The sequence below is a fragment of the Patella vulgata genome, chromosome 1, assembly GCF_932274485.2.
Source record: "Patella vulgata chromosome 1, xgPatVulg1.2, whole genome shotgun sequence".
NCBI classification, from domain to species: domain Eukaryota; kingdom Metazoa; phylum Mollusca; class Gastropoda; family Patellidae; genus Patella; species Patella vulgata.
Window position 1 is genome coordinate 47,801,128 of NC_065879.2, and position 14,507 is coordinate 47,815,634.

At 36.7% G+C, this 14,507-nt stretch overlaps 1 protein-coding gene across 6 annotated transcripts in view; it reads right to left on the reverse strand.

The window, feature by feature from the left end:
- Positions 1-14,507, reverse strand: part of LOC126807810 (replication factor C subunit 4) — a 150,666-nt gene that overhangs the window by 73,287 nt on the left and 62,872 nt on the right. For all 6 annotated transcript variants that reach the window (XM_050532667.2, XM_050532684.1, XM_050532653.2 and 3 more), the window contains exon 6: positions 5,467-5,536. In XM_050532667.2, the coding sequence (XP_050388624.1) occupies positions 5,467-5,536 (70 nt within the window). The remainder of the gene's footprint in view (positions 1-5,466; positions 5,537-14,507) is intronic.

Here is a 14,507-nt window from a genome sequence, read left to right on the forward strand (position 1 = left end):
TATGATACAGCGCGCGCTCGCTAACCATTCAGCCATCCAACCCCCCACGGCAAATGGAATGTCACTCAATATTATGGAGGGTGACGATACGTCAACTTTCCGTATATACTCGGTACCAAAACTAAAACAGATTAGTTTGGAGCAGTGGCGTCGAGCCTTTCTTATATTTATGGATGTTTACATCCAACGTTTCCCGCATTTGGCTTCTAGCCTATTTTCGTACATGTCGTCTGTTATGGACTTGTACTCGTCATTTGGATTCAAGGCTGTGCAGTTTTATGACAGCCAGCTTCGATCTCTGCGATCCACCCTGCCTATACCCTGGAATCAAATCCATTCAGAGTTGTGGCTGAAAGCGTCAACGGTGTACGCCGCAAAAAATGTTGGGTCAGAGTCTCAAGTACGCCCTTACACCCGCACACCTTCCAAATTGGTCTGCTACGACTACAACTCCAGCAAGGCTTGTGGTAGACCACTATGTAAGTACCCGAATGTATGCCGACTATGCCATTGCAAACATCCTATTATGTCCTGTAAGACGCTTATCGGCACAAAATACATATAGATCTGACCCCACAGGACAATTTCTTTCACAGCCAATGCCAGTACCCCCCCCCCCCCCCGTACCTGCGTATACCATGCCTCCCCCAGTAAAACACCATCCTGTTATTCCGCCACCTGCAGCTGCCACGTCTGTCCCTCCTGTCAATAACCGCTATTCCTTTCGTAGAAGTGGTCTTTCCTTCAGCAAGAATGCCAACTCCGGTCAATCCTGTTAATCTTAATGTTGCATTAGAGGGCTACGATCCCCAGGACAGGTCCTTTTTAGTTGAAGGCTTTACGAATGGCTTTCGTATTCCCTATATAGGCACTAGACAACTGTCTGTAACCAAAAATCACTCCTCCTGCTTTGATAATTTTGACATTTTATACCAGAAAATAAATCATGAGGTAGCTAATAACCGAGTCATGGGTCCCTTTCTGTCTCCCCCTTGTCAAATCTCATATGTTCCCCCTTAGGTGTGGTTCCAAAACATGAGAAGGGTGCCTTTAGGCTAATTCACGATTTATCGTTCCCTCACGGTAATTCGATTAACGCCCATATTTCCGAAGAATTTACCACGGTTTCCTATGATACAATTGATGACGTCATCTCCATTGTTAAGCAAAGGGGTCAGGGAGCATTAATGGCAAAGGCGGATATTCAGTAAATCGGATATTAACTTTAGCCTCTAGAGCGTCCACAAGATTTTTTGAAGTGATCAAGGGCCATAACTCTGGCAGTAATTATCGGAAATCGCTGAAAATCAATAGGCTTCTTCGTCTCATGACCTTAAACACTGTGTATAATTTAAAGTCAATCGGATATTAACTTTAGCCTCTAGAGCATCCACAAGCAATTGTGGACGCCCGACGGACGGACGTGGGTGATGACAATATACAACCACATTTCAATGTGGGCGTATAAAAACTAAAGTAGAAATCTTGCGAGACGTGTGAAACTACAAAAGATGTAATCGTGACAATTATCAAGTCGGAGGAAAGATTCTATTTTGATGGCATATTCTCGGGTTTATGATAATATTTTGAATGGGGTTTATGTTTAAAAAAAAGAAATGAACAAGCTCAGAAATGTCCACAAATATTTCGATTGGAATAGTGTACATGTAAGTAGTTAATTGTTTTACATGATAGCGCGTGCAAGTGCTATTATTTAGCAGATGATGTCACTGGCTCGATATCGTGGAGCGACGATCACTGCCAAAAAAATTTGGGGATGTCTTTTTTTTTATACGCCCACATTTTAATGTGGACGTATATTGTCGTCGCCCCTGTCCGTCCGGACGTCCACAATTTGTTTGTGGACACTCTAAAGGTCACAATTCTTATCCGATTTTGACGAAACTTGAAATATAGGTTTATCTCCAAAATATCTCGGCTGCTTTCGATATTGGCATGTATCGGATCGAAAATTCATGGATTATGGCCCCTGTTTGTACGAAAAGTCACGTTTTTAGCTTGTGGACCCTATAGAGGTCATACCCGATTTAAAAATATGTATTATTTTATCACCATTACACCCTAAGGACGGCTGAGTTCGAATTTCGACAAAATAGGCATAAAATTGAAATTTTGTTGAAACTTGAAATGTATGTTTATAACCCAAAGATCTCGGTTCCTTCTTGAATTATGGCCCCTGATTGTACAAAAAAATCACGTTTTTAGCTTGTGAACCCTATAGAGGTCATAATTTTTATCTGATTTAAAAAAACATATTATTATATCACCGTTACACCCTACAGACAAAATGGCCGCCGTTCGTTCTCAAATAGCGTAAAAATATGGTATATCAAGGTTGTGGACCCTATAGAGGTCACAATTTTTATCCGATTTTGTTGAAACTTGAAATGTAAGTTTATAACCCAAAGATCTCAGTTCCTTTCAATATTCGCACATATCGGACTGTAACTTTCTGAATTATGGCCCATGATTGTATGAAATATCGCGTTTTTAGCTTGTTGACCCTATAGAGGTCATACCCGATTTAAAAATACGTATTATTTTATCACCATTACACCCTAAGGACGGCTGAGTTCGAATTTCGACAAAATAGGCCCAAAATTGACAGACAAAATGGCTGGCGTTCGTTCTCAAATAGCGCAAAAATATGGTATATCAAAATTGTGGACCCTATAGAGGTCACAATTTTTATCCGATTTTGTTGAAACTTGAAATGTAAGTTTTTAACCCAAAGATCTCAGTTCCTTTCGATATCCGCGCATATCGGACCGTAACTTCCTGAATTATGGCTCCTGATTGTACGAAAAAATCACGTTTTTTATCTTGTGGACCCTATAGAAGTCATAATTTTTATCCGATTTAAAAAACGTATTATTATATCACCGTCACACCCCAAGGACGGCAGAGTTCGAATTTCATGCAAATCGGCTCAAAAATGACAGACAAAATGGCTGGCGTTCGTTCTCAAATAGCGTTAAAAAATATGGTATATCAAGGTTGTGGACCCTATAGGTCACAATTTTTATCCGATTTTGTTGAAACTTGAAATGTAAGTTTATAACACAAAGATCTCAGTTCCTTTAGATATTTGCGCATATCGAATTGTAATTTCCTGAATTATGGCCCTTGATTGTAGGAAAAATCACTTTCTTCTTAGCTTGTTCTCTATCAATGTGAGCCGCTGGTTTTACCTCCATCTGTATAGAAGTCAAAACGTAGTGTAAGACGAATGCCGGATTTCTGCTGAAAAAAGTATCGACTTATACCCCGGAAAATACGTTAATTTTGGTGGTGATTTTGAACAAAAGTACGAGTCGACAGTAGTCGGCGCGCTTCCATTCTATCGTATTACGACAACACGTAATTTTGTAGGAATATTACTGACACAAATTTGAATACCGTACAGGAATTAAATATGAAAAATAATGAGGTGCAACTATTTTTTTTATTACGTACGAATTTGAATATTTTGTTGACATGATTTTTAATTGTGGTCTGAAACTGCCTGCTTAAATAATGATAAGAGTTATGCCCATTTATTTTCAGTAAAAATGTCTAACAAGAAAAATTTTGAAATCCCATCACTGGTTTAGACGCACCCTTCTCCAACGCCTTGTGAAACACGTGCCATACCATATGTGACTAAGTACACCTGTGATCACCAGTAACTGGGCCAAACTCTACTGTTCATAGTTATAATAATTACCGATAATTAGCCGTATCAAGCCTTATATATATTTCTTTATGAAATAAAAAACTCTATATACATTTTTTGAATTGCATAAGACTTAATATTAATTATAACTTTAAACTGCATTGTTTCATAATTTAAATGGTAATTCTGGCACTCGTACGGCAGTCGAATTGTAGTTAAAGTCCCACCCGCAACAAACATGGCCGTCTATTACATCCTGTTAAATTCACAAGCAATTGGCTGTGATAAATGAATAGGTATTGATGATAAACAAATGAAATAATAACTGTAGAAAGGATTTATCATTTTCAGATACACATGACTTTAATCCTGACTATTGTTAAAAGAGTAACAATAATTCTAGTTAAATTTATACTATCTAAACAACTGACAAACAATGGCGTCCATTGCCCTGTCCACTACACGCGGCATGACAATACCTAGATTGTAGCCATTTAGATCTATCAGTAACATAATAGCATTTTTAATAACATGATTTTGTGAACTACAAACAAGTTCATAAAGCATACGGTGACAACTCACCGGTAGACAATTAACGATACCAGTAAATTATAACAATGGATCAATCAGTGAATCTATGTTGCATGAAAACTATTGGTAACTCGAAACGGCTAGATGTAAAATTTACAGCAAAGTATAGAAAATACCAACGATCCTTCCATTAAATTTTAAAAAATGATTTATTCAGAAGAGACGAACTGCTAAAGAGTACGATAACAGTGTCATGTGTTGTGAATTTAATTTGGGCGAGTCGAACGCAAGACGGGTATGATTTGGGAACTTAGTCACATAAACCAAATAAAGAAGCGAATAGATGGAGTGCCGTACGTTATCCATAAATTGAGAAAGAATTGGTTGACTATGTCAATGATAGACGTCAAGAAGATTTGTCATTTCAATGACAGGTTAGACTAAAGAACTTCAATATATCTCAGTTTAACTGTAATCCCACCCTTGATACTGATGATTTGTTGAGCCAATGAAAATGCTTTTATGAATGCATGCCCCGCCCTATTCGTCAACTTGACTGACCTTGAACAGGGACCTGTTAGGACTGCCGGTAATGGTCAAGAGTATACGGAATAGCAGAAATATATGATGTAGAAATAGCAAGAAATATTAACGATACGTATGCTAATTTTTTAAACACTGTTAATGTTGAACAGCTACCGGCCAATGGTGTTTGCATTGCCCGCAAAGACAAACTGAATGCCATACACGGAAGCAGAAAATGCTGACATCTTTTTAATGCACGAAATAACAGAAATACGGGCGATAATTATTGACATAATTTAACCGTCTCTAAAAGGTTATTGACAAATATGGGGCATTTTAAACATATCTAATATATTATTGACAAATATAAATGGACACGAAAGGGAACAATATTGTATTAATTTGAGTGATAATATATCATAAGCTTTTGACACAGCGTCACCCAGTCAACATGTCTTGATTCTAGGGAGGTTAGCCTGGATTTGCTTAACGTTATATTTATTATTCTAGAAAGAAAAAATATATTTGGTAAAAAAAAGTGCGCCTAATACACTGAAAAATACGGCAGTGAAAACAATTGTTGATGTTCACTCTTCAATGTCAATTGACACAATCATTCTAATTTTAACACTTCTTAACAATCGTAATAAATTAAATGCAAGAAAGTAAGAATTTCCAGTGATCAAGAGAATGAAACTTTTGGATTTTTCAATAAGTTAGGATAAACTTGTTACCTGTGCCGCACCAGTCATAGAATCTGCTTCATCTAATATAACTATCTTAAACGGTGGACATGGTTTCCCACTGTAAAATACAATTTACATATTTACAAGGCATGTATCATTCAATCTTACAATGTCATTCATAAGGAAACAAAATTATATATTCAAGAATCTTGACAACATGTTACTTTAATAAAGATACAGGTTAGCATTCTCGAAAAAAAAGTTGTAATGAAATTTGGATGTTCCCCGTACCAAAGGAGCTAAGTCGCTAATATTTGGGATGTAGAAATTGACACAAATGGGTTGCAATGCATATAATAATGTAATATGAATGTATATAAACTGATTTACATTCAATCATTTCAATTTTTAGCAGGGATTGATCTTTAGTTCAGCTGATTAGTGTAACGGTGATATAATAATACGTTTTTTTAAATGGGATAAAAATTATGACCTCTATAGGGTCCACAAGCTAAAAACGCAATTTTTCGTACAATCAGTGGCCATAATTCAGGAAGTTAAGGTCCAATATGTGCGAATATTGAAAGGAACCAAGATCTTTGGGTAAAAAACTTACATTTCAAATTTTAACAAAATGGGATAAAAATTCTGACCTTGATACCATATTTTTACGCTATTTCAGAACAAAGGGCGGCCATTTTATCTGTCAGTTTTGGGCCGATTTTCACGAAATTCGAACTCAGCCATCCTTAGGGTGTAACTATGATACAATAATAGTTTTTTTTTAATCGGATAAAAATTATGAACTCTATAGGGTCCACAAGCTAAAAACGCGATTTTTCGTACAATCAGGAGCCATAATTCAGGAAGTTACGGTCCGATATGCGCAAATATCAAACAGATCAAGATCTTTGGGTTATCAACTTACATTTTAAGTTTTAACAAAGTCGGATAAAAATTGTGAACTCTATACACTATACGACTGGTACCGTGGAATCTCGGGTAAATAGCGTTATTATCTAATCTATGTAGAATTATTCATAAATATCATTGAATTTGGCCTAATAGCATTCAATTTGTCCTTGTATACAACTTAAATCTCAATGTGCAATTTTGATTACCAAGCGTTAATTAATTAGTGTTTAGTTTGTCGACAAATGTGTAATTATAAGCGTCCCGCTTAATTTTCATGACTGTTCAATAATTAGTTGGACAGTTCAATTTCCCGAGTTGTGATTAAAATTAGTCAAGGTGTCCAATTACGCCAGGTATTCAATTCTGTTGCCGAACATCCAATTTCACATGCGTTGTTCAGATTTTAACGAAATGTTTATATTGAAGGAGTTGTAATATAGTAATGCTGCTGTGAAAATGTGTACATGTATAATGTACAGGCTTCAGTTAATCTAAATCAATCATTCATAGAGCACACGATCCACTCCACGGGGCGATTAACGGTTAGTCACGCGGTCAGAAACGCGCCAATATTGGGACTATATTCTTAGTCTGTGTTAATCGTCGACAAATCTCCGCCGTGACAATTTACATCTACTTTAAATGTCGCCCAATTCATTTCGGTGGAAGCAGATATAGAATAAAGCCATTTCACACACGTGTACATTACATGCGCATGTCATATATTTATACAATGTCCACGAGTGTGTTAGGCCTACATGTAATTCTCGCCTTCACTTCGTTATAATTTTCTTATTTTGAGTACAATTTCTGAATGTTTCCATTCTTTTGTACGTCCAACTTCCCGAATTCCTACTGCATATACATGTACCCTGTGTAACTGCAATCTATAAGTTTATACATACATGTATATGTTTACGTTTAAAATCTAGATATCAGAAACTCGAAAGTTATACTAGACGGTGAACACGCAAGTTTCTTGATTGAACCTGCATTTGCTTTTGTAATTATAACTGTATGTAAATCGTGATTATAATTATAAACAATGCATTTATATAACTGTACGGCTTGTTTTCAGATCCCATAATTGAACATTGTATCTTTATAATATGTAAATATTGAATAAATATTGTTAGAAAAAAAAGGAGAAAAAAAAAACAAACCTGCATCTATATTGCATAATATCGCACCCATATTTATCCTTGCTATTCGGCCCAACCCAAAGGACCACACGGACCAATTAAATTACACTATAAGGCTTGACTTATACATTTTAAAAATATAATACAGACAATATGTTATTATGTTATTAATGATTTTAATCATTGATAACATATTGTATCATAATACAAAGAGGCGAACAATTTATAGGTGAGTATATACATAACTTTAGAATATCCGCTGCCGGTAAGTACATATTAGCAAATATATATCTTTATTACATCAACAATTTAATTGTTTTCTTTGATGTGCTTCATGACGAAACAATGCGACGGGTAAGTACATAACACTTTATTATTTCAAAGAAAACATATGCATACTAAAACAAACACTATTATCAATTATTAAAACAACAATTAAAACAACACTTTATTATTGATTCGAGTAGTCATATTAATACAAACACAAATATAAACGTATTAAAACAACACTTTATTATTGGTCCAAGTGGTCCTTTTGTATGGTCCAAGTAGTCTTTTTTGTTTCGTCCGAGTGGTCTATTCGTTGGTCCAAGTGGTCATGCATTCGTACAAAAGAATGGAATCATTCAGAAAGTGTAGGCTACTCAAAATAACGGAGTGAAGGCGACAATTACATGTAACACAACGTGGACATTGTATAAATATATGACATGCGCATGTAATGTACACGTGTGTGAAATGGCTTTATTCAATATCCGCTTCCACCGAAATGAATTGGGCAACATTTAAAGTAGATGTATATTGTCACAGCGGAGATTTGTCGCCGATTAACACAGACAGACTAAGAATATAGTCCCAATATTGGCGCGTTTCTGACCACGTGACTTACCGTTAAGCGCCCCGTGGAGTGGATCAAGTGCTCTATGAATGAATGATTGATTTAGATTAACTGAAGCTGCAAGCTCATCGTATGACGTATATAATTTAAAGTTTGGATTTTATAGCAGCCAATAATTGATGGATTACATCCAAGTTATAGACGAAGATGTAATGATACATTGTAAAAAAATTGCAAGTTCTTCATTGTTGCATACATTTTGGCCGACGTTATATGCATGTACAGTGCGTTAGAAAAAAATCCTAACCGATACAGAATGCCGGTAAATGTTTTCCCGAGATTACCGAACTCATTTTGTTGTTATTCAAACCGGCCTGTACATTATACATGTACACGTTTTCACAGCAGCATTACTATATTACAACTCCTTCAATATAAACATTTCGTTAAAATCTGAACAACGCATGTGAAATTGGATGTTCGGCAACAGAATTGAATTCCTGGCGTAATTGGACACCTTGACTAATTTTAATCACAACTCGGGAAATTGAACTGTCCAACTAATTATTGAACAGTCGTGAAAATTAAGCGGGACGCTTATAATTACACACATGTCGACAAACTAAACACTAGTTAATTAACGCTTGGTAATCAAAATTGCACGTTGAGATTTAAGTTGTATACAAGGACAAATTGAATGCTATTAGGCCAAATTCAATGATATTTATGAATAATTCTACATAGATTAGATAACAACGCTATTTACCCGAGATTCCACGGTACCAGTCGTATAGTGATAGGGTCCACAAGCTAAAAACGTGATTTTTTGTACAAACAGGGGCCATAATCCATGAAGTTTCGATCCGATACATGCCAATATCGAAAACTGTCGTGATCTTTTGGAGATAAACCTATATTTAAAGTTTCGTCAAAATCGGATAAGAATTGTGACCTGTAGAGTGTCCACAAACAAATTGTGGACGTCCGGACGGGCAGGGGCGACGACAATATACGTCCACATGAAAATGTGGGCGTATAAAAACGCGATTTTTCGTACAATCAGGGGCCATAAAAATCCATGAAGTTATGGTCCGATACATGCCAATATCGAAAGGAACCGAGATCTTAGGGAGATACAAGGTATATTTCAAGTTTCGTTGAAATCGGATAAAAATTGTGGACGGACGGAGGGAAAAACATGGGCGACGACAATATACGTCTACATGAAAATGGGGGCCTATAAAAAGGGGTTAAGTCAATATGAGAACGTGTGATTTTATTTGCTTATCGTCAAGAATTTAATACACGTATCCAGCAAATAGATTGCCGTCAAGAATGTGTTAAATGGCGTCAAGATTCACCAAAACCCGCCCAGTTTGTGCAACCATGTAGATTAAGAAACAATGTTTACTTTTGACAACGATCATCTGCTTTATGACCGTCCAGTTTCTCGGGATGTTTTTTAGAAATGAACACTACCATTTAGATTTGAAAGGGGTTTAGTTTTTAGACAAGGCGTTTATTTTCCCGGACGTTGTCAAGAGATGAACAGAGTGTTTAATTATTTAACAGGGGTTTCCCCGGCTACTTGGCCCGTTGCGCCGGCTATATTTTTATTCCATCTGAGAATTTATTATGTCATGAAAAGTTTGTAAAATGGAGTACTTCTTTAAGTATAAATGTACTGGTATACAGAGTTTTGCTACGTAACATAGAACGGGTAGCCGGCGAGTTTACAAACTGCACGCCCAACAATAAACAGCGTCAAGGTTTAATCGAGTTTAAAAGTACAACGTGATAATCAAGAAACAGGTGGTATTCTGTATCTCTTTTCAAAAAGAGTTACCGGTGTAGTTTAATATCGTGCCTTCCCTTTTTTCACCCACTACTCGAAATTTCTTAACCATCAATTACATTTATACTCAATATAAAAAGTTATGAGGCTTATCTCTTTATACCTTACTATTTTACATACTTTCTTTCGAAAACTGTCATTTATACCGGCTAGTTTTCACGCATTTCAGAGTTTCCGATAACCAGTATTTTATCTTCCCGTTGGTCCATGGGACCGGTGAACAATGATAACGGAAAATCATAAACGTTAACAAAATTAACTGCTACTTTATCTTTCCATTCATACCTCGTGCCAAAAATCCAGTGCGGACCATGGGTGTCGAAAAGTGGTGCTATTTATAGTAACTTGGCTATGACAATTTCTTCTGTCTTGAAGATCGCTGCTCAATGGCTGCATGATCTTCACAAAATGGTGCCAAAGCAGACGAATCTTTCGTACTTTAACGGGGGGGAGGTGATACATACATGTATGTATCAAACGCAAAAGAAATATCGCCATATCTTTCGTAGTTACAGTGAGTAGTGCACCAGCGGAGGAAAGACGGGTTTACGTTGGTAAAACTTAATATACGTCTCTGCGTAATCGTTTAGTTTTTGTCTGTCACCTTTTAGTTTATTCATTCAACGATGATAGACAAACGACACAATGATCACGTGACAACCATAATTAAAATTGCTATAAAATAAAATTTAGTTTGACTATCTCGCATAGCCTGCAATAATATAAAATAAAGCTTCTGTCAGCATGTGTATTATAAAGTAAAAAATCATAAAATATTTAAAACTTAAGCTTACAACATCGCTGATTCATTGACCTAATTCCAACAATGTCACGGTCATCGGTAATGGCGATTCTTTCGAAAAAATATATTATTAATGACTGTTTCTCGGCGTATTCGGTGTTTTATCAGTGGATTATATTCAATGAAGATTTAAATTTAACTAACAACTGGTTTGTGAAACCATCAAAAATGTATGATCCAATTAAAATTTTAATATCTACCTGGGATTCATAGTTCTCAATACAATCCATGACGAGATTATATAAACTGACATGGAATAAAATACGTAGTAACTACCGACCCTACACCCAATAATAATAATAATGACTGAAAAACGAAGTTTAATAGCCCACGATGTATTGATGTACCAGATATCTATATATACATTAGAAAAGAGATTGATAAAGGAATCGTTGAGTTAACGGTTAGATCGACCCATTTTCCGCGACTGCACCAAACTGAGTTATCAAACCTGTTCACTAGTTAATTACTGTGTGTGCTAACTTTTACATTCAAAAACTATTTACCCGATATTATAGGTTTTGATAGAAATACAGAGATGCCCATATTTGGCCCTTATATAAATTGTTGAAAGTGGTGTAAAATCAACCAAATTGCATCATATTGCGTGCCAAAACGCCAAATTTCCTCAGGGGGGCATGGCCCAGAACCCCCCTAGGTTCGATCGCCTGCGGCACTCTTTTCGAGCCTTCAGCTCTCAAAAAATTAGCTGCCTACTCTGATACTTTACCCACCTACAGGTATATTTAATGAAACCCCTGATTTAAGGCGTTTAGATTTTACGCCAAATTACCACTTTCCCGAGAGCCGTCTAGTAACTTAAGGGTGAGTAGTAATGCAATGCCGTTTACTTTTCATGTCTTGTAATTAGTTTGCCCATTGTCATCTAGAAAACTTAAGGTGTTTGTTTTTGTGTGAAATATTTAATTTCTGTCTCCCAATTTGATTTAGCTGTTCAAGTCATAAAATTTCATTGAAAATCAATATACTTGTTCGTCTCAAGCTCTGTGTATCAATCTGAAGTCAATCGGATGATAACTTTAGTCTCTAGAGCGTTACAAGCAGGCCTTGCATTTTGAGGCGCGCGCAACCGTCACCGAGGTGTGTCTTGATCGCGCACGCCAGATTTTTGTGAACGAAAAAAAAAAAATTCGCGAGGCTCATATCGCTGGCGAAGCGAATGCACAGACGATAATGTTAGTCAGTGTTGTCGGTACAAAATTATCTCCCTTTACCAGATGCGGAAAACAGCTTAGTTTCGAGCGAATGGTTGAATCGATTACCGCGTTATTTGTCATGCTTGATTTCCGGACATGTGAAGTCGATACCGGAGAATGTTTTATTTTTTCTGGCTGTCTTTGTTGACATTTATTATGTCAGCGGTCAGTGGGAACAGAGTCAGATTGGCCACCTTCAAATCATGGAATTTTTCCGAGGTTGGTTATCACACTTTCGAGGAGGAAAACGGGACAGTGTTTGTCAATGTTTGGTGCACAGTTTGCGCTAAACACCGAAGGCAAATCGAAAAAGACTTGAGAATTCGAGGTCAAACACTCAAAGAGCTCGATAGATACTGTGTAGGTACAAACTATGTCAGCAAATATACTGTTCTTCGCCATTTAAAATCCACGGCACATGCGATAGCAAGTCAATGCGAAAATGGACCAAAGTTGGACTTCGTGCCTCCTAAGAACCAACCAAGGATTGACCATAAACTTATTAATGCTTCTCGGAGTGCCTACCAAAAACTTCTAAGGAGTGCTTACATAATAGCTGTCGACAGTGCACCATTGACTTGTTTCAAAACAGTTGTAAAAAGTCAAAAAGCGAATGGCGTGTTATTAATAGATAAAACAGATTCTGGGACTGTCTGCAAAAAACTGATTACTTCCATTGCTACAACAATTCGCCAGAAAATCAGAGAAATAATTTCATCTTGCAGTGCATTTTCCTGTTTAATTGATGGCTCCCAAGCTAGAAAGATAGGTTGCCAGGCAACAAAACATACGCCCACAGCAGCTAAATCGTCCGGGCAGTCAACAAGAGTTGTCGCATATTTTTACTTTTTTCGGTAATGAAACATTTATAATACACTAAAATCTGATTAAGAGCAACAACCCAGAAAACCATGCTAACGTTTTGTATACAAAACTTTTAATACTGTATCATGGATTTAGCTGTTCCAAGTCATAAAAATTAATTGAAAATCAATATACTTGTTCGTCTCAAGATCTTAAACTCTGTGTATCAATCTGAAGTCAATCGGATATTAACTTTGGCCTCTAGAGCGTCCACAAGATTTTTCAAAGTGATGTGGGCGTATAAAAACTGGAGCAGAAAAAGAGATAATAATGGTAAGGCTGTTAAAAGAGGGGGTGTCAAAGTACTTTCTTGCGGCATTGGCAGACATTGGGGAATTTGGGGAGGCAGATGCGGCTACATTGAAGCATGCTATTGATCATTCATAGCTTCACTCAGTCTTTGGGTATTACAGATGAAGCTTACATAAATCGGATGTCAGCATCAACTTCTGATGGAGCAGCAGTAAATACTGGTGTTTACAATGGATTATTAACTCGAATGAAAATGGAAAGACCATGGTTGATCACTATACACTGTGCAAGTCATCGTATGGAACTGGCAATTAAAGACAGCTTAGCCAAAAACAAACACTTCAAGGATGTTCAAGACCTCATGATAGCACTGTTCTACGCAATGAAACAATCTGGTAAGTACATCATCATCATGTAAGTATGACTTGTCATTGTATGGACACAGATCACTAAAGATTTCCCCATTGACTCCAATGTTAATTCTCGTATCTTAGACCGGCTCTAACTTTTTCCCAAATTTTCGTTGGGTAGAAAGCTTTCTACCACAGATGGAGCAACATGTGGCAAGCACGTATGAGGTTCTTCATGAAAAACTTGAGATACACAAGCTGGAAGTAGAGACAAGTAAACATGCAATTTCAGGCCCTACATTTCAACCTAACCAACCTCTCAACTCTTGTATCCTTCCGCATCAAAATTATGAATATTCACCAAAACCTGGCAGAAAATGTATTTTCAAACCCTTTTCCTCGATTCTACACCAAAAAGTCAACAAAAATCGCCATGCAAAAGGGGGAAAAAGGAAAAGGCAGAGGAAGACTAAAAATAGCTTTGGCCCTTGTTTCGTGGGTGACGGCGTAGGAATATTTGGTGATCTGTGTCCTATATAGGGGTGAAACTTCAGGTATCACCAAAAGGCCCTTTTTATTTCCTTCCCATGTGTTCTGGCAACATGCCGGTGAAAGAAAATCAAAATCAAAGAATAACTGTAAAAATGATGGCCCTTTAAGTACACATGCTGCTTTATGAACACTGGTGCATCTCAGGTCCATAGGCCTTTTGTGCTAAAATTTAAAAATCTTTCTTATTAAAGGCAGTATTTGAGTTCTGTGAAAAAATTAGACAAGTTACAAAGAAACTACATAGAAAACACTCATAATTTGGAATTTTTTCAAAAATATAATTTTTTACTGCCATGTGATGA